Below are 25,096 nucleotides of genomic sequence, written 5' to 3'. Positions count from 1 at the left end.
CACCAAGAGACAGACGGATGAGCAAGGAATGGGGTAAGTCGAAATATTGCTAATCCCATACATCTCAAGTGGCGTCACTGACGGTGATTTTTCTTTTTTTAAAAAAGATGCGGCACAAGTTCCACCATCCAGGTTTCAAAAAAGGGAAGGGAGCATTTTTTCCACCGCAGGATCCAGGGACAGCCATATCACAAGAAGAGATCGGGATCACCTATATCATGCCAAGTTGAAGGAGAAGGTTGGTTTGGTCTGTGTGTGTTTAGGTTGGATCCAATGCTAACCTCGAGAATTAGGGCTGGGGCTCCTGAGAGGGCACGATCCATACCATATGGCTAGGTATTTTCGTCCATGACGTGCAGTATAGTTTAGCAAGCACCTGAGTTGCCTGTTCCATTCACACGGCCACCCCGGCAAGGCCGGGCATGTTGTGGTATATGACGCTCCCTGTTTTTGACATCCTTGACGCTGGGTTTGCACCTGTCGACACATCTGGTTAGACGTTCACTGGAAGCCGGCTGAATTTCTTTCTGGGCATATCGCTTGCTTTTTGTATCTTCTTCGTCCTGTCTTTATTGATTATGTTTCTGGCCAAATTCAGATCGACTCAACTTAGAATTCCTCCCAACTCGTCTCAGTCGACCTGTTGGTTTGGTCTGGGTTCTCTTACTTGCGTCCCGTACATCCTTATAAGACGAATACTCCGTCAACGTCTGTTAAAAGTGTCAAGTAACTGCTTGTACTCCGTAGCTGTCGACGCAGAGGAAATTGGTAGATTGTCATTGTTGTTCGCAAGTGGAGCTCGGCTGAAACGCGCTTAACACAGCCGCAGCCAATCAGCGGCCGCCAACCTGGCGCTGCTTAATATAACCAGATCGATCTCAGTTTGTGGTTCGTACCTTTTCCGATGGGCTGATTAATTAGTTATCTCACGCTGCACACGCATCTTGCCCAAAACAACCGCGACGGCCGTCCTCTCCTGGCGAAGCGCAGACCCGTGGATGGTTTTTTCGGTTCCCCATTTTGTGTGCGACAAAGCTTTGTCGTGCATCAGCTAGCATGACGCGCTTCTGAAGGGAAACTCCCCCCTCTCCCCCTTGGCCAGCAGAGTTACAACGTGAGAAAGGAAGAACACCGCGCTCGGGGAAGCCTCCTCGCCTGGCTAGACGTCGATTGGCGAACAGAAGACACGATAGACCGCATATATGCTTCAGGAGAGCTGGAGAGGCCTGGTAGATCACTGGTTGAATAAAAGGAGTGGAAAAAGCGACGGCCCCTCGCCCCCCTTTAACGGCAAGATTCGAAGAAGTGCTTGCTTTCGTACGGAGTACCGTTTGCGATAACGCGCCGAACAAACAAACGACGTATTTGTGTCGTCGATTCTACGTCATCTCTTCGAATCGGTCGCCATGGCTTCCGCGGCGAGCTCCTGCGCGAGCCTTCCACTCGAGCAGCTCGCTCTTTACCACGCGGTCGACCCGGTCCTGTCTTCGATATTTGTCTTCCATGGGCCTGCAACTACGGCCAACTCAACCCTCAATAGCTCGCGCATCCAAGTCCATATTTTCGCTGCAGATGGCCTACAAAGCTATCCGCGCATCACTGTATCGCCGGCTGCTCCCCTGTATGCGGCTGTAAACCACCTACCACGCGAAAGGCAGGGTGACGAAGTCTACCGAGGGCTGGCAGTCTGTTTATTTAAGTACTTCTCGGAGATTCCAGATTCCGTGAAAAGTGAGCTGGTTGCGCTCGCACATCCAGGGAGACCAAGCTCCAAACCACTGCAGTTCTTTGATGAGCTGCATGCAGCAGATCTCGCAGATAAGATGGAAAAAGTGGAGAATCCAGCAGCAGTGGTTCGCGACCTGAAAGATGCGTTCGCGGATAGGGTTGTTCCATGGGTTGACATTGATTTAATTGTACCTACGGGCACTATAACGGTCCCAATGTCACCGGGTGAATCGTCACGCCAGTCACTGCTAGGATATAGTGAATCAGGCATCGAGTCGCCTATCCATGAGAAGTTTGCTGACCGGTTCGGTAAACTTGCACCACTAGTAGATTCTCTGGGTGAACCTATCTTTTTACCTACCTCAAAGTTGCGCCGAGCTCCGTCGAAACCTTCTAACCTCAGCAAGTCTAAGTTGTTTTCCACTACTCAAAAAGAAGCCCTTCGGCTTTCCATGTGCGAGTTTGTCGATACGGAAGAAAGATATGTTCATAAAATGTATGACCTCGTCCACAATGTTGCGCATGAATTTTGCCAAAAAGCGAGGGCGAAAGCACCGACGAGTACAAGTCCAGATGAATCAGCGTTAGCCAAGCTGTTTCCACCTTGCCTTAACGAGATACTTGAAGTGAATATGGGATTTCTGGATGCTATACGCCTTGTCCTCGAGGAAACAGAGAAAGATGCCCTAGAAGACCTATCCCAAGATACCATGCTTGACCCATCAACTTTCCCTCGTGACCCAACAACTGGCCGACGAAATGATCTTTTGGGCGCAATTGCTTTCGCCCAATGCTTGCTTGACTGGCTTCCGCGTTTCTCCAAGCCGTATGGACAATATATGCATGCCCATACGGGATTCTACTCTCTCCTCAATTCTTTTCTGGGCGATCAGAATTCCTCGTTTTCTAAACGGGTCTATGAGACTGGAGAGCAGCGGATGCGTTCGTTACTTATGGAGCCAATCCAGCGTCTTCCACGATACAGCCTCTTAATTGATACTATGACTGCATCTCTTCCATCAATGCACCCAGCTGTGAAGTCGTTTCTAAAGGCGCGCGATACGGTCACAAAAATATGTTCACTAGACTCATATTCGGCTTCTGATCATTCCCAGACTTTGATACACTTGCGAAGGATAGTCCATGAGTGGCCAGAATCTGTAGCGCCAGCTGGCCGTTTAATTACCGCTGTTGACGTGTATACCCTCCTACCCCCTTTCCGATCAGGCTCGTCAGGCACAAGAGGTCAACCAGGCATATTGTTGCTCTTTGCTGATTGTTTAGTATTCCTAACTAAACACTCAGAAAGCAAGTGGACGGCCCGTGGACTCTGCGCTGAAATTGACAAGGCTAGAGCGGATATTGATACCGATAGCACGGAGCTTTCACTCCCATTAGACCTTATGTTTGGTCAACATATTCTCACTACCAGTATTCGTTGCTCACAGTCTAAATGTGGACGTATCTTGTATCTTGTTCCGGCCCGGAATTTTATTCAAAACGAGCATTTGCGCTCCCACAATATTATTCTCACTCTTGAACTTACATCAACGTACGAAGGGAAGGCTACCAAACTTATTGAAGAGATCACCAAGGCCAAGATTGAAGGAAGATTCCCAGAGCATTATAGAGAACGAGGGAAATGGTCGCTCCATACTTCAAAGGGGGCGTTTGGCAATTTGGGAACAATGATTTGTGTGTTTGAACATGACGAAACGGAGCCGGATATTCCCAAGTTTCCATCTAGTGTCAAATTGATCGTGGATGCTACAAAAGAAACCCTGGCAGATCAACTAAAGTCTAGTCAGATAGAAGTCGTTGCATCGATTTTCCCTATGCTGGGAGGCTCCAGGTTTAGGATGGATTTGGATTCTGTCGTCGGTACTCCATCCAGTGACACATTTTCTGCGGAAGATTTTACTGCTACCCTGTCTAAACGAAGTAAGTAAATGCTCCTGGTTAGAGATACAATGACTAAACCATTTTCCTAGTTACGACTCTGCTTTGCCCTCTTTCTCAAAGCCCAAACCCCCTACTTACTGAGATAATTCTACAAAGCAACTTCAACATCCTGCGCGTCGTTGCTCAACATATTTTGGGTGCTTCCAAGGGATCTAAGGCATTCCGGCCACCATCCCCAACAAAGCTGTTATCTACCCTTTGGAGCGCCAGCCAACCTAAAAACCTTGGTCATGCTCCTTCAAAATCGCTTCCATCACTCCCAGCTTTGTCCAACAATGTGCCAACTTTGCAACCCCAATCATCGAATGCCAGCCTAGACGATGGTTCTCCGCAAAAGCTTCCTCATGGGGGTATAAGCATTCCCGATGGAACCGCAAGTCCACTTGAGCAATTGGAAGAGACATTCACCGCTTATATACTTGCGATCCGTTCAAGAAGTGGAAATATTGTCGGTCGCGTACTAAGGTCCCGAGACCGTGTCGATATGGCGGCAGTAAATGAGCTTTACAATATTCTCCTAGAAGACCCAACTCAACTTCAAGCTGCCGCAGAGTCCCCTGTTGATATGCTGATAGTTGCTTTCGAGACCTTCCTCGACAAGGCTTGGAAGGAGAAATTTGGTCCGATAATACCCCAAACTTCCCTCTTGATTCTTCTAGCTAAATTTGATGCCTTGTTTCCTGGGGACTTTGAGGACTATTTCCATGGCTTTCTGTCTGAGATGAGTCCACAAACCCGCCGTGCGCTTACAGCATTGATACAGCTGCTTGCACAGTTGTTAAATGACTCTGGGAACGATGGTGACAGAGGCGCATTAACGGATGTGTTCTCCGAAATCCTCACTGAGGACAACGACGCAAGGAAAACAATACCCCTCCTTGACAGGCTTGTTGAAGACTTTGAAAGATTATTTGATGAATCTGGACCTACGGCATCTGAGGGACATCTTGCTCACGAAATAAATCGAGGCCTACTAGCTCCTGGATCAATTGGTTCGAATGCATCGTCATTCAGAAAGCGATTTGGATTTGGATTGAGCCGGGAAAATAGTATTAAAGACGGGGAGGGCAAAGTCAGCTCTATTATTCGATCTTTGAGCAAATCGAAAGGAGCTTCGGAGAACGATGTTCTCCTCTCCAAGAATTCACTAATGCGATCTAAATCCACAGATACAGACAGCCGTCTGCATAGTCTTCTAAGACCTCGATCCCGAGATCGGCCTCTTATGCAGACAATATTTGCTCAAGATGAAGAAGTTAACCGCCCAACCAGCTCTAATAGCAGTACACAGCCTTCCCTCGCTTCCATTGTCGAAAACCCTGTTGTAGGACGAACCACTACTTCGAGAAAAAAGAGAAGAAGCTCGCTCTCTGATCTGAAAGATCTCCCAACGGGTGACATAGCGCCTCTATTTGCTAACAGGGAGTTTAAAAAACCTCCAAATATTCTCACTTCCGCTCAAACTCCGGAACCAGCAACACCGCCGACAAAATCACTTGGCTTACCCATCCATAGTGCGCAACATACGCCTATTCAAAATACTCCTCCGACTAGAATAGCATCGCCGGTGCGTCAAATAGCTGCGAATCTAAAAGAGAATGTGCCTCCTCCGTCTCCTCGAACAACATTAGCAGATCGATCAACCAATACGAGGCAGCATGCTTCAACGATATCAATGCCACTTCGGAGGAGAGCAGATAGCACGCGGGCTGGAACCCCGTCTAAAATTGCTGGACCGCGCGAGAAACCCACTCGACCAAGTAGCAGTGATGGCTACGGCCGTAGGCTACAAGCACAGTCAAATTCACCCCCCAAACCGCAAAAGTTACGGATGCAAACACCGCAAAAGGTACGTTTTTCCCATGACTTATATTTTGTCCAGGGTATCTCTAACATTTCCAAAGTTGCGCGAGCGTGTGTTAAATGAACGAAAGGCCATAGCTTCCGCAGAGTCATCCTTGCAGGCCGAACTTGCATCCGTCACCGAAGAATTAATGTCCACTTCTCCATCTAGACGACGGCCATTGTCATCTGCTGGCCCCCAGGCAAGGCCTATTACCTCACCCCCTGCTTCTACGTCATCCAATGCCCTTCTGCAGAGGGTTCGCATGCTTGAAAACAAACTCTCTGCATTAACTTCAAACCTTGGTGCTAGGGCCGCCAGCCTTGAAAACGATTTGGAGAACTCCCTCCTGGTCTCTGAAAAGCGAGCGCGAAAACTTGATGAACTTTATCGTGAAGCTGGAAAAGAGAACGAAGCATTGTATGAGCGATTTAATAACGAACTAAGTAAAATGGCCAGGGAAATTCGACTTGGTGTTGGCGAAGAGGCACTTCGAAGTCAATTGAAGGATGCACTTGATGAAGTGGCGCGTGTGAAAAAGGAGAACATGCGATTGAAAAGGGAAATCGGCGGGCTGAAAGCGCAACAAATAGGTGATCCCTCGAGTTAATATGCGTTGAGCAGCCTGGACCATGACCCTTCAACAGATATGCATGAAGATTGCCTAGATTACTGTACATCACTAGTTGGTATGTCAGAATTGGCGTTCAATGGTAGAACTAGTAATAAAATATGGGTTTAGGATTAAATCTCACTGTGTGGGGGTTGTTCAGTTCTTTTTTACGTTTATTTTCTTCATAATGAATGATAAATCATATGATCTAATATGAACTAACATCGTCGTTGGGGCATTATTCCCGGATGAATTATTAAAAGCAATCCATTTCTTCTCGATTAATTATGGCAGTATATCATACGAAACCTACTTGTTTCGGAATTAGGCCACATTATGAAGCACCCGATCCCTGACACGGCACGTCAAATGCTTTCCAAGATACGGCCTGAACGGTATTCGGGTCTATCCATTTGTATCTCACTTCCCATTCCACACTCCAAGGTACATCAAAAGTACAATCATCTCTTCCCCCACCAGTGTCTCTAACGGGTGTTCTTACTCGTATCTTTGTCCGGAAGGACATGGGTATGGATGGCATCCCCAAAAGCTGATCTTGTATATTCTCAAAACTTTCATCGTCTTTAATTTCTGGCGCCACATCTGTTAAGATAGGGGCAGAAAACCGAATTTTCCCAGGAGCAAGAAGAGCTAGGAGTTTCTGAAACATAGATGGTGCTATGGGTAAAACTGGACCTTGTGGTCTCGTTAAGGTCGTAGTTGCGGATATTGGGTTTTGAGAAGCTAAATAGGTTACAAGTGCTGAGTCCTGAGAGTCGCGACGGGATCGGGCACGAGATTCACGTTCCTCATCCAAGATAAAATGACCCTTTGCCATGTCTCTATCTAATGATCTCTTTACGGCTCCCCCTAGTATTTTTCGAATCCTGACCAAGTCAGCTGGACTAAGGGGGCGGAGACGGATTGGTATTTCAGAATTAGGCGAATATTTGGGGAACTTTGATTTTTGTTTCCCCAAGGGTTTGTCACTCCTTCCAAGTCTTTCTTGAGAACGATCGTATTGCTGAATGCTAGTGCGGCCACGTATGCGGATCCAGTATCGATTATCCCAAAGTTTCCAATCGGTCCATTCGGTATATATGAATTTCCCGACATCCTGCTGCCGGCTTTTTTGCCCTTTCTTCTGCAATATAACCCCGTGTTTAGTTTTCGTTGCTAAGTAGTCCGGTATTGTCAAAGCAAAGTTTATTGTAGGCTGTGGTTTGCCTGAATGCATAGGCTGCCTTGATAGAAGCCAAACATTATTTTGTTTAGCAGAAAGCGGTGTAAAATCTTGATCTCGAAGCTGCAGGTTACCGGGGAGGTTCTGGAGACTTGGGAGATCTGAGAGAAGCAATTTAGTGTTGGACTTTGATGCCGTCTTCTGATTGATGGCTTGCCACAAAACTCCGCCTACAGTAAAAACGGTACCATTCATGCCAGATGGATCTAGCCCGAAAAATGCCCTGTAAGCAGGGTTGCGGAATTGTGACAATGCGCTCCATCGGTCTGGGTGTGGTGATATAAGGTCACATAAGCTTCGCAGAACTGATGCGTAAACATCTCGTACCCCATCAGGAAGAGGGGTGCGTGCCTGAACCGCATTTATCTGATGTTTCGGAAGCTCGGACATCATTGGCATTTTGACGACCATGGTACCGAAGCGGGTATCAAGGCTGAGGACCTCTACTTTCTTTAAGATAGATTCGCATAACTCTCTGAATTTTTCAGTCTGTTCTCTCGACTTATCCACCAGCGACAGAATGGATGGCCGCTGTAGGGCACGTGGAAGCAAATTTTCCGAATTCAACAATTGTCGTACTGTATTACGGATAGTGAATGTGCGATCTTCATTCGTGGAGTCCGAGACAAACGCTATTTTGTTTTCCTGGCAGGTTGCTACTAGTCGTGATTTCGAAAAAGAACGGAAAGGACGGAAAAGATATATTCCACCAGTAGAAACTTGCATTTGCCCCGGAGCAAAATTCATGGAGCGAGAGGGTATTTCGGAAGATGGGTGTGATATGGTCTCATCCATATTAGTGCTCTTTAGGATGCCCTGTAGAGATGTGGCCAATCCGCTCTTACTTACCCCGTATAGTCCATGGCACTCTGGAATGGGCGCAATCTCATCGAAGCCAACCAAACCAAGTTTCCTGTGACCTTTGGATATACGCATGAGAGCAGTCTCTACATTATCGTCTTGATGATGCCCTAATAGCAAGGCCCTGATGTCATCTTTTACACAAGCTTTGCCTAGTATCTGATAACGAAGCATTCGTGCCTGCGTTTCAAATCCCTTTTTCGTCAATAATCCACCCTCAGGCCATTGCAAGGTAAGTACTTTGGACTGGACACCTAAAGGATATGTTAGCATGCCAATGACTTGAAGTTTACTAATGTAACGCGTGGATTACCTAGATTTTCCACACGCTTTGCAACTGACTGCGCCTCCTGAGAACTTTCTGGTCTATATTTATGATCCACAATATAGGCTTTCACTTCCAGGCCTGGCATAAGATTCTGTGTGACTAGCTGACTGCAAAGGTAGGCTAGAGCCATTGAATCACTTCCACCACTGACGGCAAGACCTAAATAATGCTTCTTAGAACTTCCGTTCTATACCAGCCCGTGAAGCATATCCTTCACTGGACCTCAAATGGACAACAGAAACACACCTATTCGTTGTAAAGGTAAATGTTTACCTCCTTGCCAGGTTGTCCATAGTCCAGTCAGAGCTCGGTAAAACTCTTGAGGACTAACAGGCGATGACACAAGCGCCCCTATACTCCTGCTAGAAGCCATTGTAGACCTAGGGCCTAGATCCCAAGCCAAAGAATCTCCATAGAGTAAAAGGGTATAAGAATCGTTCTATCTGGCTCTCGACTCTCTCAGAGAGCGTGGAAGATGATTCGCTTTCGCTTTATCTCCAACGGCTTGTTGTCGGCGACGAAGCGGGTAGGTTAATATCACGTGATAAATAAGCGCCAGCCCGCACGCGCTTAAAATAGTTGATCGCTTAAAGGTTCAGGAAAAGTCTTATGGAAACACCTTTAGCCGCTCATTTCGGCAATCCGGATAAGAGAACGTAACTGCCCATAATCCAAGATCTTTATTGGGTATCATTAGGAACAAACCATAAAATACATGGCTTTACCGGATAATGTTTTCTTTTCATGGCGTGCGGCGGCTGTAGACTTTGACCCCCTTTTTGCTCGCGGCTAACTGGTTAACGAGTGAACTAAATCCTGGCAAAATCTCAAGAACAAAAAATCTTTGAAATTGATCGAATCGGATCAAAACGCGCGCAACAGTGGATAAGAGCTGTTTACCTTACATGTTCGCTCGGCTTACTATGCTGTAGGCAACATGAACATTTGTGCAGGGCTGCTATTGTAATATTTGACCACTGAAAGGCCCTGAGATTCAATGGCAGGTCAGAAGGATGAGTCGCACGCGACACAATCGGCTCTGTGGACTAGGTCCCTTCTGGTGAGTATATTAACTAATCCACGATTCTCTAATCAAACCAACTGACTTGGATTTTCATTTTATAGGCTGGAGCAGCGGCTGGTCTCACCGTAGACGTTTCTCTCTTCCCTCTCGATACCATCAAGACTAGACTTCAGCAAGCCCGACATAAGACACAAGGATCTTCAGTTGCGCGCTCATTGAATGGGAGTGCCAATGGCCTAAAAGTTTTACGACAGACGTTTCGCGGAATATACGCTGGTTTGCCCTCCGTTCTGCTCGGATCTGCTCCATCAGCTGCGAGCTTCTTCGTCGTCTATGATGGCGTAAAGCGATATTTCCTACCCCCAACCACCTCGCCCTCGACTGTGCCATGGCAGCACACATTCCTTACACATTCCGTTGCATCGTCTTTAGGCGAAGTTGCTGCTTGTGCTGTTCGCGTACCGACGGAGGTTATAAAACAGCGAGCGCAAGCCGGTCTCTTTGGAGGCTCGACTTTGCTAGCCCTCAAGGACATTCTCTCTCTACGCCATGGAAACGGGAGTCAGAATGGGTCACTCCTGGTTATCCGTGAATTATATCGAGGAACTTCTATAACAATTGCCCGAGAAATTCCTTTTACCATACTACAGTTCACTATGTGGGAAGGGATGAAAGATGCGTATGCTTCCTGGAAGAAAGAGAAAAACCCAGGTGCGAAGGTAATTGGTATATCTGCTACGTCGAGCGCAATTTTTGGAAGTATTGCCGGGGCTATATCTGCGGGATTGACAACACCACTGGATGTCGTTAAAACCCGAGTGATGCTGGCCCGGCGTGGCGGGAATCCTGAGTCAGGTATGGGAAAAGTCAGAGTCAGGGACATAGTCAAAGGAATATGGAGAGATGAAGGTGCTAGCGCATTTTGGAAAGGGATCGGACCTCGAGTCGCCTGGATTGGTATTGGAGGAGCGATTTTTCTTGGGAGCTACCAGAGAGCGTGGAACTTGATGGAAGGCCATCACACCGAGCAGAAGCTCCAGTCAGAGTTGCTGTAGGGGCTCTGCAGCATTCTTCCCGACTAATAGGCTTGACTGGCTGTATTATTTATTTTCAACTCATCGATATCTATTTATAGAGAGACCATTCAAAAATCATGTGACCCGATAAGCTATCGCGGCTAAGTTTAGTGTTTAGTGACAGCCTCCGCATGTTCGCAAGACTCCAACATTTAACAATTATACGACTCTTTCAAGACCGACAGAAGTGAAAAATTACAAGGCAGCCTCTACACTCTATATCTCAGTGGTAGACGTACTCCGGATCTACCACATGGGGTTTCGGCCGGTTTGCCAACTGAAGAAGTCTAGCTATCTTACGCACTAGTACTTACTACCTTCGAAACTCCGTGGGCGACCAACATTCCCTGCGCCGGACCGTGATAACGGCCGAGCAGTGCAGTGTCGGGTTGTGGTTTCTGGATGGCTAGGAAGTCAACCCAACGGGTCAGCTACGGTGAGCGCTTCCCCACTGAAACTTGATATATTTATGCCTTTCGAGAGCAATTTCATTGACTTGTCATTGCGGTTAGTGCTGTCACCACCAGATGCGCCTGGCGGCCACAGATTGGGTGTGAATGGCCTTGCTGTTGATACCACAAGCTCAACTCTGTGAGTGACTCTTGTGAAACTGTTGATTCGACAGTGGACCACGATTCTACTATGATCAGCGATTTTGAGTAGAACTAGTCTGCTGACATTTCCAGATATTCTGCTGGGCGAGATGGCGTAATATGTGCCTGGGATTTGAATCTCAACCTCCGGACACGTAATGACCTACACGATTTCACACAAAATAATACACCCTCCCGTTCCTCTACCGCTACCTCGTTCAGAAGCCAAGTCCAAGCGCACACACATTGGATCAACGATATCATCTTGACTCGGAATAATTCGACCCTCGTTTCCGCTTCTTCAGATACCACAGTAAGGGCATGGAGACCGGCAGCCGATGACCATGCGCCTGCCGTTATTGGAAAGCATACTGATTACGTTAAATGCCTTGCAACTCCGCAACCAGACGCTGACTGGGTTGCCTCTGGTAGCTTGGACCATAAAATATACCTTTGGGATATAAATGGCGGCGGGGAACGTTTAAAAATCGATGTTTCTGAATATGACAAGACACCTAAAGGCTCAGTGTATGCTTTGAGCGCGAAAGGGTCTATTTTAGCCAGTGGCGGCCCGGATAGCATTGTTCGAATCTGGGATTCTAAAACGGGGAAATTAATCACTAAATTTGTCGGCCACACAGATAACGTTAGGAGTATCCTTCTTAACCGCGATGCCGATACAATTTTGACAGCATCATCTGACCAAACCGTCAAAGTATGGTCCATGGCAGCTGGACGATGTATGCACACTCTTACCATGCATAACGATAGTGTATGGTCACTATACTCGGACCACCCCCAATTATCTGTCTTTTATTCAAGCGATAGATCTGGCCTCGTGGCGAAAACAGATACCAGAAATGCTCCAGATATTGATCAGGGCATTTGCGTCGCTGCCTTGCAGGAAAATGACGGCGTGTTCAAAGTTGTGGCCGCTGGGGGTCATATTTGGACAGCGACACCAAAATCTAGTATCCATCGTTGGAGTGATGTTGATATAACTGCGGAGATTGAGGCGTCCGCACCGTCGCCACTCTGTCGACACACTCCAAGCGTGGCATCCCCAACACCCTCGGATGACAACAAAATTGACCCGCTGTCTTCAAACCAGAAAATCCCTGCCAGTTCTATCCTGATTTTGTCAAACGCTGCTACGTTCCCTAACCCTATGCACCGTGAGGCTGATGTTGTGAGCTTATCCGTCTCTAGCTTACGAGCTCCCACTGATATTCTCTTGGATGAGGGAATAACTCTCGCAACCCCTCTTCAGTCATTGCCTCAAGAGACAATAGAAGGGCAGCATGGCATGATAAAGCACATCGCTCTGAATGATAGAAAAAGGGCGTTGACCCAAGATACCGCTGGGGATGTGGTGCTATGGGATTTACTTAGGGTAAGCTTTCATAGTAGTTCTCTTATTCCGAAATACTAACGGCATATAGTGTGTTCCTATAAAGTTTTTCGGTAAACGCCATCTGGATGATGTTGCATCAGAAGTGAATACTACTGAAACAATTGCGAATTGGTGTACTTTACATACAAGAACCGGGAGACTGTCTGTAATTCTGGAACAAAACAGATGCTTCGATGGGGAAATATACGTTGATCAGGCCAATCTCCCTGACACAGATACCAATGCATATCGAGAAGATCAGAGAAGTAAGTTATGGTCTATCATGCTATAAATAGGAATCTTTAATAACCGTTGTCATAGTCAATTTTGGGAAATGGATATTGAGGTATCTCTTTGATGGAATTGTCAAAGAAGAAGTCCGGCGGGATGAGGTTTACAGACAAACCCTTAAATTAAAATATGAACAGAAAGGAGAATGTGACTATGATGTTTTGGATAATATAGCGCTTCCAACAGTTGCGACACCCAGTTCGCCTGAGACACCAATTCCTCCTAGCTCTCCTGGGATGAAAGGGGCGGGAGCAACCCGCTCAGCTATGGCTCCAGGTATGTCAATCGGCATCGGTACACCAAACATGACTTCGCCTTTCCCCGAATTGCATAATTCTAGCAATGGGCCTTTCACAAATGACGGTGGTAAGGACCCCACGGGTTCTTCTGATTATTTCACCAATGCGATGAAACGCCCATCAACGGATGCAGCAGATTCAACTGCAAAATCCCGATCCTCTGACGAACAGCCACCACCTGCTGCACCCATATCAGGCCCATTAGAGCCAGAAAAGGAAGAGAGATCAAAAAAAGGAACAACCCTCTTTGGCAAGAAATTCCAAATGACGTTCCCGAAGAAATCTAAAACGTCTACGGAAACAAAACCAATTGCGGAAGAGAAGACAGAAGAATCGGATAAATCATCTGAAAAGGAACGCCCATTTGATGACAATTTTCGCGGAGTTATCGACAGGATACATGCCGACTATGATGCTTATTCGGCAGCAAATCCTTGCAAAGAAATAGAAACATTGATCACCCCTACACCAGAAAATGAGGCACCAGTTTTGAATATTCCACCTCATATAGGTATCCTTATCCAAGAAGAAAATCCAGATTCAGCCGTTGCTGCAGACCTATACAGGGGTACTGTTGGGACTGTCCGTCAAGATATTGAAATATTTGAGAAAGCTGCCCCTGCTTGGCTGGCTGACCTCCTACTTCGTGTAAGTGATTTTCTATTATAATTCCTCTTCACCACTGGATTCAATGATGCATTGCTGATCGCCATACCTTGAAGAATATTGTCCCTTTTAAAGAGATACCTAAAATCGCATTCTCCTTGAAACCATATCAGGATTCTCTTCCAGAGGTTGTTAAACCTGATACGTAAGTGCATCTCCTGGAACGTGTTGGTTTTGCAATACATAGTTTTTATTATCAATGGGTATCAATGGGGGGCACACTGACATTAAGTACAGAGCCGCCCCAAATAATTCATCTCGCCTCAATGCAAATCGAATGCTCCGTGCGAAGAAAATTCTTGCCTATGTTGCAGAACGAATTGATCCGCAGAATGCCGAAACTCCAAGTGAGGATGCTCTAAAACCCGAGGAGTATCTCGAACTATACTGTCAGAATACGGTAAGTCACCTCAAATGAATATGTGTATGAAATGAAAGAAATGGAAAACATTAACAATATATCTATGTAGCTTATACCTATGGATATGACCCTTGCCACCATACGTACTCACCTATGGAGAACAGGAAATGATATGGTTCTTGTGTACAAGGCAAACGGAAAGCGAAAGATTCCAGTTCCTGTAGAAGATGGCGAGGCTAAGGATAAGAAAGTCGGAGTTGATCTCTCCAGCACCGAAACCACAGGGGCTGACCAGAGACCACAAGTGAATGGAAAACACACTGACACAGATGCAACTGGAGCGACGCTGGCTCAATCACCACCTGAATCGGACGTAGCGTCGTAGGCGAATGATATCGTCGTGCATCATATAAATTAGCGGATGCTTTAACCAGTTAGAGGTTTGTGTATATATTGGATCATGGCACAGTACATAATAGAAAATGTCAACTGTAATTATTAGGATCCGTGGCATAAGTCTATGACCAAGGTATATATATACTATAAAACAAAACAATAGGGCATCTGATTGTACATTATGTAGGTCATAGGTATCAAGAATCCACGCTCTTCTCCTTTGCATAACGCCAAAGGGGAAAGATGTGGCCAGGAAACAAACAAAGACCCAACTCCTACCAAATAACTGTCCACATTTATAATTGCATATCGAAAGGAGGCAGACTTTTCCATCCCAGGCCAAAGCAGGACGGGAAAAACAAAGTAGAATTAGAAAAGGGAAACAGGAAATAAACATGAAGCCAAACAAACCAAAGCAAGCCACAAGGGACCAAATCCTCCAAAACATTTACGTGATTCACAATAAAATCTATTAAATAGTTATTTTTTTGCGGGTGGGGGTGTGGGAGGCTCTGATATGTGGGTATGTCCGGGGGCATTGATAGTCTGGCCGGATTCTTCCTGCCTACAGACCTCACAGCTCCTTACCCACTCGTTGTCCAATACATCCTGTAAGGTGGCTCTTTCCTTAGGGTCGAGCTTCAGTAAACGACTGATAAGTAGACGGGATTCCCTAGGTAGAACTCGCAATAGCCGCCAAGGTCCTTTGATAGGTTCTTGACGTTGGCCTGTTGCCTGCTGTTTCTCTGTGCTGGCTGTCCCCTTCGCAGAAGCTTCGTCCTTAGGGTCATTGGCGACATGCTCATGTTTGGGGTATTCTTTGTGATCTGATCTACGTCGATGATGGTGGCCGTCACCTTTGTTTCCGTTAGGTATGGAACTATTGGTTGGTTCTCCTGCCACGGATCTCGGCCGACCTCTAGAAGGGTTGCCAAATTCTTCAGGTGGTGGGGTATTGGGAGATGGTTCGGCGATGAACAGTTTGAATGAATTATCCTCTTCCTTGGGCTGTTTCCATGGGAATCGACGAAGGATCATACAGCAAAATATTATTGCTAGTGACCACATGTCTGCTGCACAAGGGTCATATTTTTTATTATCATAGACCTCAGGAGCCAAGTATGGGTCTGAGCCAACGACACCTGTATGATTCATTAGCGGTCTTCATCTTGTTTGTTTATAGGATGGCGAAACGGAGTGGTAGCTTACCTGTGGCTTGAACGGTCCCTGTTTCGAAAGGATACCTAAATACTACAGCGCTACCGAAATCTATCAACTTCATAATACCTTTGTCATTGACAACGACATTATCCAGCTTGAGATCTCGATGGGCCAAACCCATGCTATGGAGATAGCTGACTCCGTTCACAATCTGAAGCCACGAGCACGCAATCTCTTCCCTTGTCATTTTCCCGGTCATAACAATGGCAAAAAGATCATAAGGGGCAAATTCCATAACCTCATACCAGATGCCGTTCTCGCGAATGATATCCAGGGTCTCGATGATGTTTCCGTGGTGTAAGGTAGAGCCAATGCAAAACTCCGCTGTAACTTTCTTCGCGTACTCCCTCTCTGATTCCCATGAATGCTTTTCCCTGAACTGTTTAACAGCAAAAGTAACTCCATCTGAGCTACGTTTGAGCAGCCTGACAGAGCCTCCAGCGCCTGCGCCCAAAACTTTACCTAGCTTTCCATATTTTGATTGCAGGCCATGGTCATCGGCAAATGGCACACTAGGAGCAGTAGACTGGAAGGGAACATGTTTAATGGAGGACCGGGAAGACTTCATGGAAGATGGCGATTCTCCACGTTTATGCTTGCGGTCTATTCTAAAAAAGCGTCTTAGTTCAGACATCGAGCCTGAATGTTTGGCATCAAATTTCTCATCATGATGTCGATCTTTCTTGCCACCGAATAGGTGGGGATGTTTATGATGGTGATGATCCTTGGCTTCAGATGAATGGGCAGAGCGTGGAATGTTGTGCGTTGATAATGAAGTAGTGGAATGTGATTTATGTGGGCGACGTTTGGCATCGACTCCTCCAAAAATGAACCTCTGATCAAGATTCGCTAGGTTTTTGGTTTGTGGAGGTCTCTTGTCCCGGGCATACGGGTCATTTTCGTCCCCCAAAGGGGTTATTGTGCCTGATCCCAGGAGAGGAGAGGCAGGCCGTTTGACTTCAAACCGAGGAGTTCCTGGAGGGCTCTCTTCTGAGGGACCGACGAAAAACTTTCCACGGTTTAAATTTGATAGTTTTGGCGGAGGTGTATTGCTGTGGCCCGAAACCGGACGTGTTGAGGGTGCTGTAGAGGATGAGGAAGGCCGGGATGAAGAAAAGGAGGTCTGGTTTCTGATGTAGTGCTTGGAGGGTCGTTCACTGGATGAGGAGGCTTCGGGTGTCATCTCTGTAGTCTCTAGTAATGCACGGTTATGTCCATCTTTTGGGTGTTCCGGCAAGTCAATAGGCCCAAAGGCAGGAGACTGGGGTTGAGATGGAGGAGGAGATATCGCTATTGATCTGTTGAAATCACGGATACTTGAATTTTGAGAAGGAACCTATAAACATAGGGTTAGCAATGCTGTCTAATTATAGGATCAGAATATGATGAAAGCAAAGCTGTTATCTGAACAATAAAGATCTATCGGTCACATACCCTTGAAGCAGGCAGAGAAACTGGATCAAATGCAAAGTTGTGTAGCCTAGTTTCCTGAAGTCTGGATTTCTGGAACGCAGAATCAAATGGTACGAATTCACCACCCGGGCCCGCAGGTGTAGGGTCAGCATTTCCCTTGACAATTGTATCTGGAGAACCACTGGACGATAGCAGGTTCTGTGGTGGCTCGATCTCCTGGTTCTGCGCGGCAAAACGAACTGTATTTGGCTCCTGGGCCTTCTTCTCCGCCGAACCTGAGCTAGCAAGCGGAGCCATGATGACGATGAGGCAGTTTTCAAAGCACGCTTCAGGCGCTCTTCTGGCTCGCTATGCTTCCTCGGCTGCGTTTATCCTTTTATTTTATATTTTATAATATGGAAGTGTTGTTGCAAGATTGTTAACTGGGAAGGGCCTAGGGCAAGCTCTCTCAACGGACTTGTGGGTACAGAATCATTCCTCCCAACGCGTCGCATCCGGCGGTCTACTGGCGCAGATGCAACGGCGAGCGTCCTTAGGCGCAGCGCAGGTTGGGATGCTCCTGCTGGAGGGGGGGAGGCCTTCTAGCTAGGCCAAGCCAGGGAGGGCGCGAACAAATAGGAGGGGCACGGAAGTCGGAAGGATGCGCGCCAGGCATGCGAATCGCGGCAGGTCGGGAGAGACGGCGGCGTCAAGCAGATGACAGAGAGCCAAAGACTCCGTATCGGCTGGTGATATCAGGATGATAGATGAGAGATGAAGTACTTGGAAGTGAGGAAAAGAAGGAGGACGAGGTCGACGAAGAAAATGTTGCGGTTGAAATCGATTTTCGGCCAGGCAAAGCTTGTTCGAACTCAACTTTTTCCGGAACTCGGCGGGAAGACGTTTTGATATGCCGGGCTTGTGTCTTCTGATGACGCTGCGCGAGCCGCTAGACGGCAGACGGAAGCTGATCCCCGGGAGACTTGCTGCTGGCCCGGCTGGACGTTTACCGACGACGTTGTTGTCTTCCAGCCCGTCGAGAAGTTTTCAAAGCGACCAAGAAGCGCAGCGGCCGAGGTAGCTGAGTCAGCGAGTGACAGCAGCAGCGAAGAAGGAGAAGAGAAGAAGAGAAGAAGAGAAGAAGAGAAGAAGTCGTTGGTCTATCATACACTGTGGCTGCCGTACGATACTGTACACTGCTCTCTGGGCATTCCCAGGAGCTCTCTGCAAAGGAAGGCAAAAAAAATAAAAAAAAAAAAAAAAAAAAGGGAAGGCTGCTGAATAAATATATATAGAAAGAAGCCCAAGAAGTAGGATTGCCCACCCGCAAAAACGCCATGCAATGACCACGCAGAACCCGTTCGATCCGTCCACCCAGCCTGGTCGAACTCTTGCAGAAAGTAGATTACCTCGGTACATGTTCTTCGATGCTTCCCCTTTCCTCTGTTCTTCTAGAACATATCGCGTTCACGGCACGACCTTGATGCCGATGGACTTTGCCTGGGCTATGATGCTCATACATAGCCCCTGGAGGCTCAAACCGGACAATCGAAGCTCAGTCTGTTTTATCTTCGCAATCTCGTACACATGCTTCAAAGAGACGTTCCCGATTGTCTCGTGGCCCGGCCGTTCGCCGCCCCGGATGCGAGCTTTCCTTGGTTCAACCTTCGCCGCTTGCAGGAGGAGCCAGGATGTCACCGGAGTTCTGAGGTCGAATGTAAAGGATCGATCAGGGCGGATGGTGACTCGTGCAGGTATCGGAGTTCCGACGTTGATGTGTGCCGTTCGCGCATTGAATTCCTGCTCTCGTCGGGTTATACATACAAGTCCCAATTCACAACAATTGAGTCAACAGCCAGCCTACCTTGCAAAAGTCCATCGACTTCACACCTTTACTTCCCAGCGCTGGGCCAACTGGAGGGCTGGGACTGGCCTGCCCGGCGCCCACGATGAGCTTCACCACGACGTCCTTTGGGATAGCTTTGGCGGCCATTGTTGTGGTTGCCCTTGCAGAAACAAGCCAGAAACCGAGTGAGTGATAGAGCGGCGTCCTCTTTTCCCCTTCTTTCGAGATCTCCTGTCGTCAGGTCACCGTCAATCGTTTGCTTCTTCTTCTTCTTCTTCTTCTTCTCGATTTCTCTCAAAAGATCAAAAAGTTCTTCCGAGCGTGCGCTAAACTCAAAGTAGCAATATTAGCGCTAGCCGCAGGTCCTGGTCGTAACCGCCGGAATCGCGCGTAATAGTAAAATAGCCGCGATCCTTTCGACGACAAGAAGAAAAACGACGACGAGCAAGCAAGCAAGCAGAAGCCAGAAAGATCTTTTGACGCTTCATTTTACATTTGTGCTGCTGTGTCTTCTTGTAACTTAACGCGCACAGTAGGTTACCTCCTGTGGCCAACCAGTACGGTACATCGTTTATCCGCCACATCCGCTCTTCTGCTTCGGCCTTTGGTCGCGCGCCTCCTGCTGGTTCCCCTCCCATCCGGTCTAGATACAATCCCCAAGTCGAATACCGCCCTTTGACAGACTCAACAATGAACTGGTTTAAACAGACGTATGTACTATCTCTCTCCGTGGCCAACTATGTAGTTAGCATATACTGATGTGTTTACTTTTATAGCCTGGCCAACGTTGCCGGGACACAGGAGCCGATCTATGGCCCCACGGCTATACAGTCGGTGGTCGACCAGGCAAAGACGATACCCTACACGGAGGTGCATAAGGATCATTTACGATGGGCAGCAATGCAGTCGACTTGCGTCGAGACCCAGACCTTCTATCTGTTCTCGGATAACGGAGATGTTGCCTCACTCCAGCTGATCTACAACAATGTCGTGTGAGCTTGTTCGGCGATGAAGATGTCGGAGCGCATCTTTTTCTTAGCCACTCACCCCTCCTTTTTATCTACTCTTTCATCATTTAGTAGAGTCGCTGATATATTTCGCACTCTAGTGGCCTCCATACAACTTGCCAGTTCAATTGCAAAGTGTTCTCCAAGGATCCAGCGAAACCTCACTTATGGGCCTCCGACCCCGTCCAGAACCATATTTTTGCTGAAGACATGCTCTCATTTGGCGGCGACAACGTTGCCATCACTCTCAATGAAGAAGGGACCGCATATACCATCAAGTCGGCTATCAACGAAGATAGTCTAGTCAATGTTACCATCACCCGCACTGCTCCAGGTTTCGTCGCAGGTAAGGACGGAATCTCGACATTTGGAACCGATCCAATGAATCCATGGGGCAGTATGAGACATGCCTTCTGGCCACGATGCAAGGTTGAAGGTTCAATCATTACCCGTGAAAGAGAAATCGACTTCGCCGGAAAGGGATTTTTCGTTCATGCACTCCAGGGCATGAAGCCCCATCACCTTGGTATGCTACACACACCACTTAATCCTGTTTCTTAAAAGTCATGGACACCAATTTTGACCATCTGATCTCTCTTCATAGCTGCGAGATGGAATTTTGTTGACTTTCAATCACCCACCTTCTCTGCTATCATGATGGAATACACGACGCCTCCTTCATACGGCTCCACCATCGTGAATGTGGGTGGCGTAGCAAAGGATGGAGAAATTATATATGCCGGTGCTCCAAATTCCATAACTCATACTGAAGCCACCCAGGATTCTGAGAATGACTGGCCTGAACCAACTGCTCTAAAGATCACCTGGTCTGGCAAAACGGCAGATGGTAAACCCTTCACAGCCATAATCGAAGGTTCCCTGGGCCAGAGAATGGACCGAATTGATGTTATGGCTGAAGTACCAGGCTTGATCAAGTCTCTTGTCGGCAGTGTTGCTGGAACACGACCATATGTATATCAGGTCAGTTTTCGACTTCTGTATCGTCTATTCTATGCATGTCTCTCCAGAACTGACATTATGTTCCTAACAGTTCATTCCATCGCACAAGCTGCCCATCAAGATTAAAGTTGGAGACGAAGAGGAGATCACAGAAGAAGGTACCCTTTTAATGGAGGCTACCTTTATCTCCTAGTGAGATATGTCATGTCTTTCTATCTTCTTTCTACGACTGGCGTTCGCTCAGGTGTGGCTCCGGAAGGTTCTGCTGCTTTACTCTGCTGTCCCTCATTTGTCTCTATCGCATATATGTTTGATTTCCCTTCTGTCCCTTCGCTCAATGGCCAAAATTTACTGGCATGTCATGAGTCAATGGCAGAATAGCCTCTAAATTCTGGCATCACATCACGTATATATGTTTATATATACGCACGCACGTACATATCATCAATTCCTATCTATAGTCATTAATCCCAATTCCCGGCTTTGTGGCCCAGGGACATACTGTGTGCTTCCTCTCAACTCCAGCTGTGGACTCAGGACTCGCTCGAAAGACAATCCCCCTCCCTTTCTCTGAGTCTATGACCAGTGACCCTGGCAGCCACAAATATACATATACCTGCCATCAAGAGCCAATTCAATCCTCAAAAGAACTCAGCCAAAGCTAGAGTTCCTTCTTCTTTTTGCTGGCCCAGCTTTGTGTTGTCCATTGTCCCAGTAACGCTAGGTTGAAGAACACATAAAAACACAACACAAAGCAACTCTCTGCATCTACACTCCCTTCCAAACCGCATCGCATTTTCTCCATAACTAATCCATTCCTCCATAAATCCGCCTTCCTGGCTCCTTATCGAGTCAACTATATTTCTACCCGCGATTTCACAGCCAGTATCGTGCCTCTTCCGCTCAAATATGGAGGTACCACTCAAGTTGAGCAAGAGGAAGAACCATACTGCCAAATATTTACCCAGAAGATACCGGTAAGCTTGATTGAGATCCAACACTTCGAGGAAGTCTTATCAATCATTCAATGTGGCTGCAGAAAGAACAAACGAGACAATATCATGGGTATAAGTAAGTATATCGAAGAAGTCTATACCTGTCAACACCCAGACTGGATATTACTATAGAAAAAACTAACAATGTATCTACTACAGCCAAGCCTGCAATCCGGTATGGAGACTTTCATGGCATCTCATATAATAGCTCCTTACTACCATTCTATGCTGGGACTAACCCTTCCTCCAAACTGTAGCCGCCTGGCACGCCGTGGGGGCGTTGTACGCATACAAAAGGCGATTTACAAGACGGTCCGAGAGATTGTTGTCTCTCGTCTCCAGACGGTAAGGAAGAGCCAGCTTAATACGACCCTGTATATGAAAGTCTTTTACTGACATGCTAACAAGTGGTCATGCTCCTCGAATCTACTGACACGCCTGCTAAGACTCGCAAGGTAAGCATCGCTATGTTTTCTTATTTTCATACTCTGTAAAGCAGCTAACATTTATCACAGACAGTGACTACCTCCGATGTGAGTTCATATTCAGACGTATTGGCTATGTTATCATTGGCAGCTAACACCGTACCGATGGCTAGATTGTTTTTGTCCTAAAGAGGGTGAGCCTCTCTCTACGAAGTAGACACATAGTATACATATGCCCGAGTGAAAAGCTAATCATTCTGTTTGTAGCTTGGGACGACCGTTTACGGTTTTGATAATCACTAACTGTCTATTTTCTGACCACTACGGCTTCACATTTTGACCAAGAATCCTCCTTTTGTAACTTTGCTAACGTCTTTGCGTGACGGGGCTATTGGGTTGTCGATGGAGCAAGGGAGAGAGAGTTAGCTAGCGAGTTAGGCACGCATCTAGCAGGGATAACTAATGGATATCGTGGCCCACGGCCGAGCGGCTTGACCCGCAGAAAACCCTGAAGCCGATTTGATCATTCTTGCTGACTTTGGTCCACTTTGCAGTGTAATAATTACCTCTCTTGGATGGTTTGCATCCAGTGCATGAACGCGCGTTCAATGTAACGGTCAACTTGAATAACTACATTGCTACAGAGTAGATGTTGTATAGGCAAGTGTAGTGGTGCTTAAGGGGCGGTATGTGGCCGAGAATTCAAGTTACTATCTCAGTTGGCAGGGCGGGTTGGTTATCGATAGTTAATGGCTGTTAAGACAGACATCGCGCATACAATATAAACGAATGGCAGTAATAGTGACAATTCAATAAGTGTGACTAACGAACGAGGGTATATAGCGAATCCAACATAGAAACCAGAGTAGAGCCTAACCAGCGAATGTATAAGGAAAGATAATCCCGATCCCACACCACCAAGACAGGAGATATAAAATAGAAAGAAAAAAAGGGAAAAAAGAATGGAAGAACAAGTATATAGTGTGTTACTTGTTCCTTTCCTTTATAACAGTGTGCTCCAGAAAGCTCCGTGCCCATGCATCTTGCTTATCAAAACCGATATTAAACATCCCTGGTAAAAAGCGCTTCGAATGGGCATGATCGTCAGCAAACATGGGACCATCCAGGGTCCGAAGTCGACAGTTAGCGATGGCTGCTTCCAGTAACCTTGTGCCCACTCCGTTTGATCTAGCGGACTGTCGAACCGTCCATGCACGAATTATACCCGTCCATCTAGCAGAGCTCTTCCGTCTAGTTGACCGTGGTCGTACACCCGGTGTACTGGCGTCGGTAACAGTCTTACAGATCCTCATAACAAGGACACCAACGATATCTCCACCTTCATCGCCGTTGCCAGTGTTGGGGTCCCGAGCAATGAATACCTCATCGCGTCTATGTGATAGGCCATGAACAGAGTCTTGTGAAAGCCACTTAGTATCCCGAGTCTGCCGGATTTGGACCATATATCCCTTGACCATAAAGCGGATCACCAGGATCAGAACGAGGAGGCTCAACGTCCAAACGCTGAGGATTAGGATAAGGCCAGCGGGCGAACCCGAGTAAATAAATTTAGAACTCGATAAGAAAAATAATATTCCAGCCGCAATCACTGCGGGGTGTGAAATGATGGCTCTGACGGCCAGTATCCGTTGCTGAGAGACACTCTCTGAGATTAGCCCAAGGGCAGATGTAATTTCTTCCTCGGACTGCGTAGGGTATACAGGGAGGTGGCATTCGGTAGGTAGGGTACCAGCTGAATCAACACACGGAGGCTTTGTGGCTCTGGAGTTTCTTCGTGCCTGTCTCTGGACAGCTGAAGGTGAATGTAAGCCTTCCTCGCTTCCTGATGAACCATAAAGGGAGGTGCACGATGCGTCAAGATTGCTCTCTATGGAAATACCATAAGGAGAGTACGGGTTATAGCTTGCATCATCCGGAAAAGTAGATATTTGTAGATTAGTCCTTAGAGAAGAAGGGAAAGCTAGCATTCTAAACGTTAGCCCGAAAATACGGCGGGTCACCATCGTCTTTTACACAGTTCAATGGGGCATACCAATTGGAATAAGAAGCCCCGGGATATGATCACCCATTGTTAAGTTCTGCAGAGACTCCTCGACCGAAGAGACGCCATGAAGGAGCGGGACTCGAGAAAACATAGAAGAGAGGCCATCTTTCGAAGCAAATGGAGCTGCGCGGGGTTCCCGGCCCTTTGAGTGGCGCCTCATTTCTGGTGTGTCTGATGATGAGACAAATCAGATAAACTAGTTAACGTGCTCCTGAACAGTAGTATCACGAAGGCCCGTAAAATGTGGTGTTTAATGTTGGGAGAACTGATATATGCATCCAGGCAGATGAGAAGGGAAACAAAAAAGAAGGTATGCTGAAAACTAGTTACTCATTATTAAAAACAAGAGGTAAAAGAAGGTATTAACGGGCAATAAGCAGAAGATTCCTTCAAGGAATATGAGAGTCCAGAGCATCGGATATGGCTTCCAGGTTCTTCACATCCTTTTCAGCGAGGGGGATGTTGCCCATGAAGAGGGACAAGAAAGAAGAAAATAACCCAGAAAAGT

General features: G+C 47.0%; 8 protein-coding genes across 8 annotated transcripts; 5 read left to right on the top strand and 3 right to left on the bottom strand.

Moving 5' to 3' along the window:
- Positions 1-1,406: 1,406 nt before the first annotated feature.
- Positions 1,407-6,143, top strand: TRV_03159 (Rho guanyl nucleotide exchange factor, putative; the record flags this gene model as incomplete). Its single annotated transcript, XM_003022652.1, has 3 exons — positions 1,407-3,669; positions 3,720-5,539; positions 5,595-6,143. 3 exons carry the CDS (start codon positions 1,407-1,409, stop codon positions 6,141-6,143), a joined length of 4,632 nt encoding a protein of 1,543 aa, XP_003022698.1.
- Positions 6,144-6,480: 337 nt separating this feature from the next.
- On the bottom strand, positions 6,481-8,523 carry TRV_03158 (PP-loop family protein; the record flags this gene model as incomplete). The annotated part of the gene is made up of 1 exon (XM_003022651.1): positions 6,481-8,523. The coding sequence occupies one exon, from the start codon at positions 8,521-8,523 to the stop codon at positions 6,481-6,483; it is 2,043 nt and encodes a 680-aa protein (XP_003022697.1).
- Positions 8,524-9,575: 1,052 nt separating this feature from the next.
- On the top strand, positions 9,576-10,657 carry TRV_03157 (mitochondrial carrier protein (Pet8), putative; the record flags this gene model as incomplete). Its single annotated transcript, XM_003022650.1, has 2 exons — positions 9,576-9,638; positions 9,704-10,657. 2 exons carry the CDS (start codon positions 9,576-9,578, stop codon positions 10,655-10,657), a joined length of 1,017 nt encoding a protein of 338 aa, XP_003022696.1.
- Positions 10,658-11,147: 490 nt separating this feature from the next.
- On the top strand, positions 11,148-14,666 carry TRV_03156 (uncharacterized protein; the record flags this gene model as incomplete). The annotated part of the gene is made up of 7 exons (XM_003022649.1): positions 11,148-11,269; positions 11,365-12,664; positions 12,714-12,930; positions 12,986-13,902; positions 13,977-14,065; positions 14,158-14,320; positions 14,391-14,666. The coding sequence occupies 7 exons, from the start codon at positions 11,148-11,150 to the stop codon at positions 14,664-14,666; spliced, it is 3,084 nt and encodes a 1,027-aa protein (XP_003022695.1).
- Positions 14,667-15,157: 491 nt separating this feature from the next.
- On the bottom strand, positions 15,158-17,608 carry TRV_03155 (uncharacterized protein; the record flags this gene model as incomplete). The annotated part of the gene is made up of 3 exons (XM_003022648.1): positions 15,158-15,819; positions 15,887-17,234; positions 17,333-17,608. 3 exons carry the CDS (start codon positions 17,606-17,608, stop codon positions 15,158-15,160), a joined length of 2,286 nt encoding a protein of 761 aa, XP_003022694.1.
- A 449-nt stretch (positions 17,609-18,057) lies between these two features.
- Positions 18,058-18,604, top strand: TRV_03154 (uncharacterized protein; the record flags this gene model as incomplete). Its single annotated transcript, XM_003022647.1, has 3 exons — positions 18,058-18,154; positions 18,258-18,471; positions 18,586-18,604. The coding sequence occupies 3 exons, from the start codon at positions 18,058-18,060 to the stop codon at positions 18,602-18,604; spliced, it is 330 nt and encodes a 109-aa protein (XP_003022693.1).
- A 1,222-nt stretch (positions 18,605-19,826) lies between these two features.
- On the top strand, positions 19,827-21,296 carry TRV_03153 (uncharacterized protein; the record flags this gene model as incomplete). Its single annotated transcript, XM_003022646.1, has 5 exons — positions 19,827-19,846; positions 19,913-20,128; positions 20,245-20,669; positions 20,748-21,124; positions 21,195-21,296. 5 exons carry the CDS (start codon positions 19,827-19,829, stop codon positions 21,294-21,296), a joined length of 1,140 nt encoding a protein of 379 aa, XP_003022692.1.
- Positions 21,297-23,509: 2,213 nt separating this feature from the next.
- TRV_03152 (acetyltransferase, GNAT family) lies at positions 23,510-24,748 on the bottom strand (the record flags this gene model as incomplete). Its single annotated transcript, XM_003022645.1, has 2 exons — positions 23,510-24,504; positions 24,577-24,748. The coding sequence occupies 2 exons, from the start codon at positions 24,746-24,748 to the stop codon at positions 23,510-23,512; spliced, it is 1,167 nt and encodes a 388-aa protein (XP_003022691.1).
- Between the last annotated feature and the right edge of the window lie 348 nt (positions 24,749-25,096).

Source organism: Trichophyton verrucosum (assembly GCF_000151505.1).
Source record: "Trichophyton verrucosum HKI 0517 chromosome Unknown contig00271_1.f1.exp, whole genome shotgun sequence".
In the NCBI taxonomy this organism is placed as follows: domain Eukaryota; kingdom Fungi; phylum Ascomycota; class Eurotiomycetes; order Onygenales; family Arthrodermataceae; genus Trichophyton; species Trichophyton verrucosum.
Note: the sequence above shows the minus strand (reverse complement) of the source record. Positions and strands in the feature narration are given on the sequence as shown.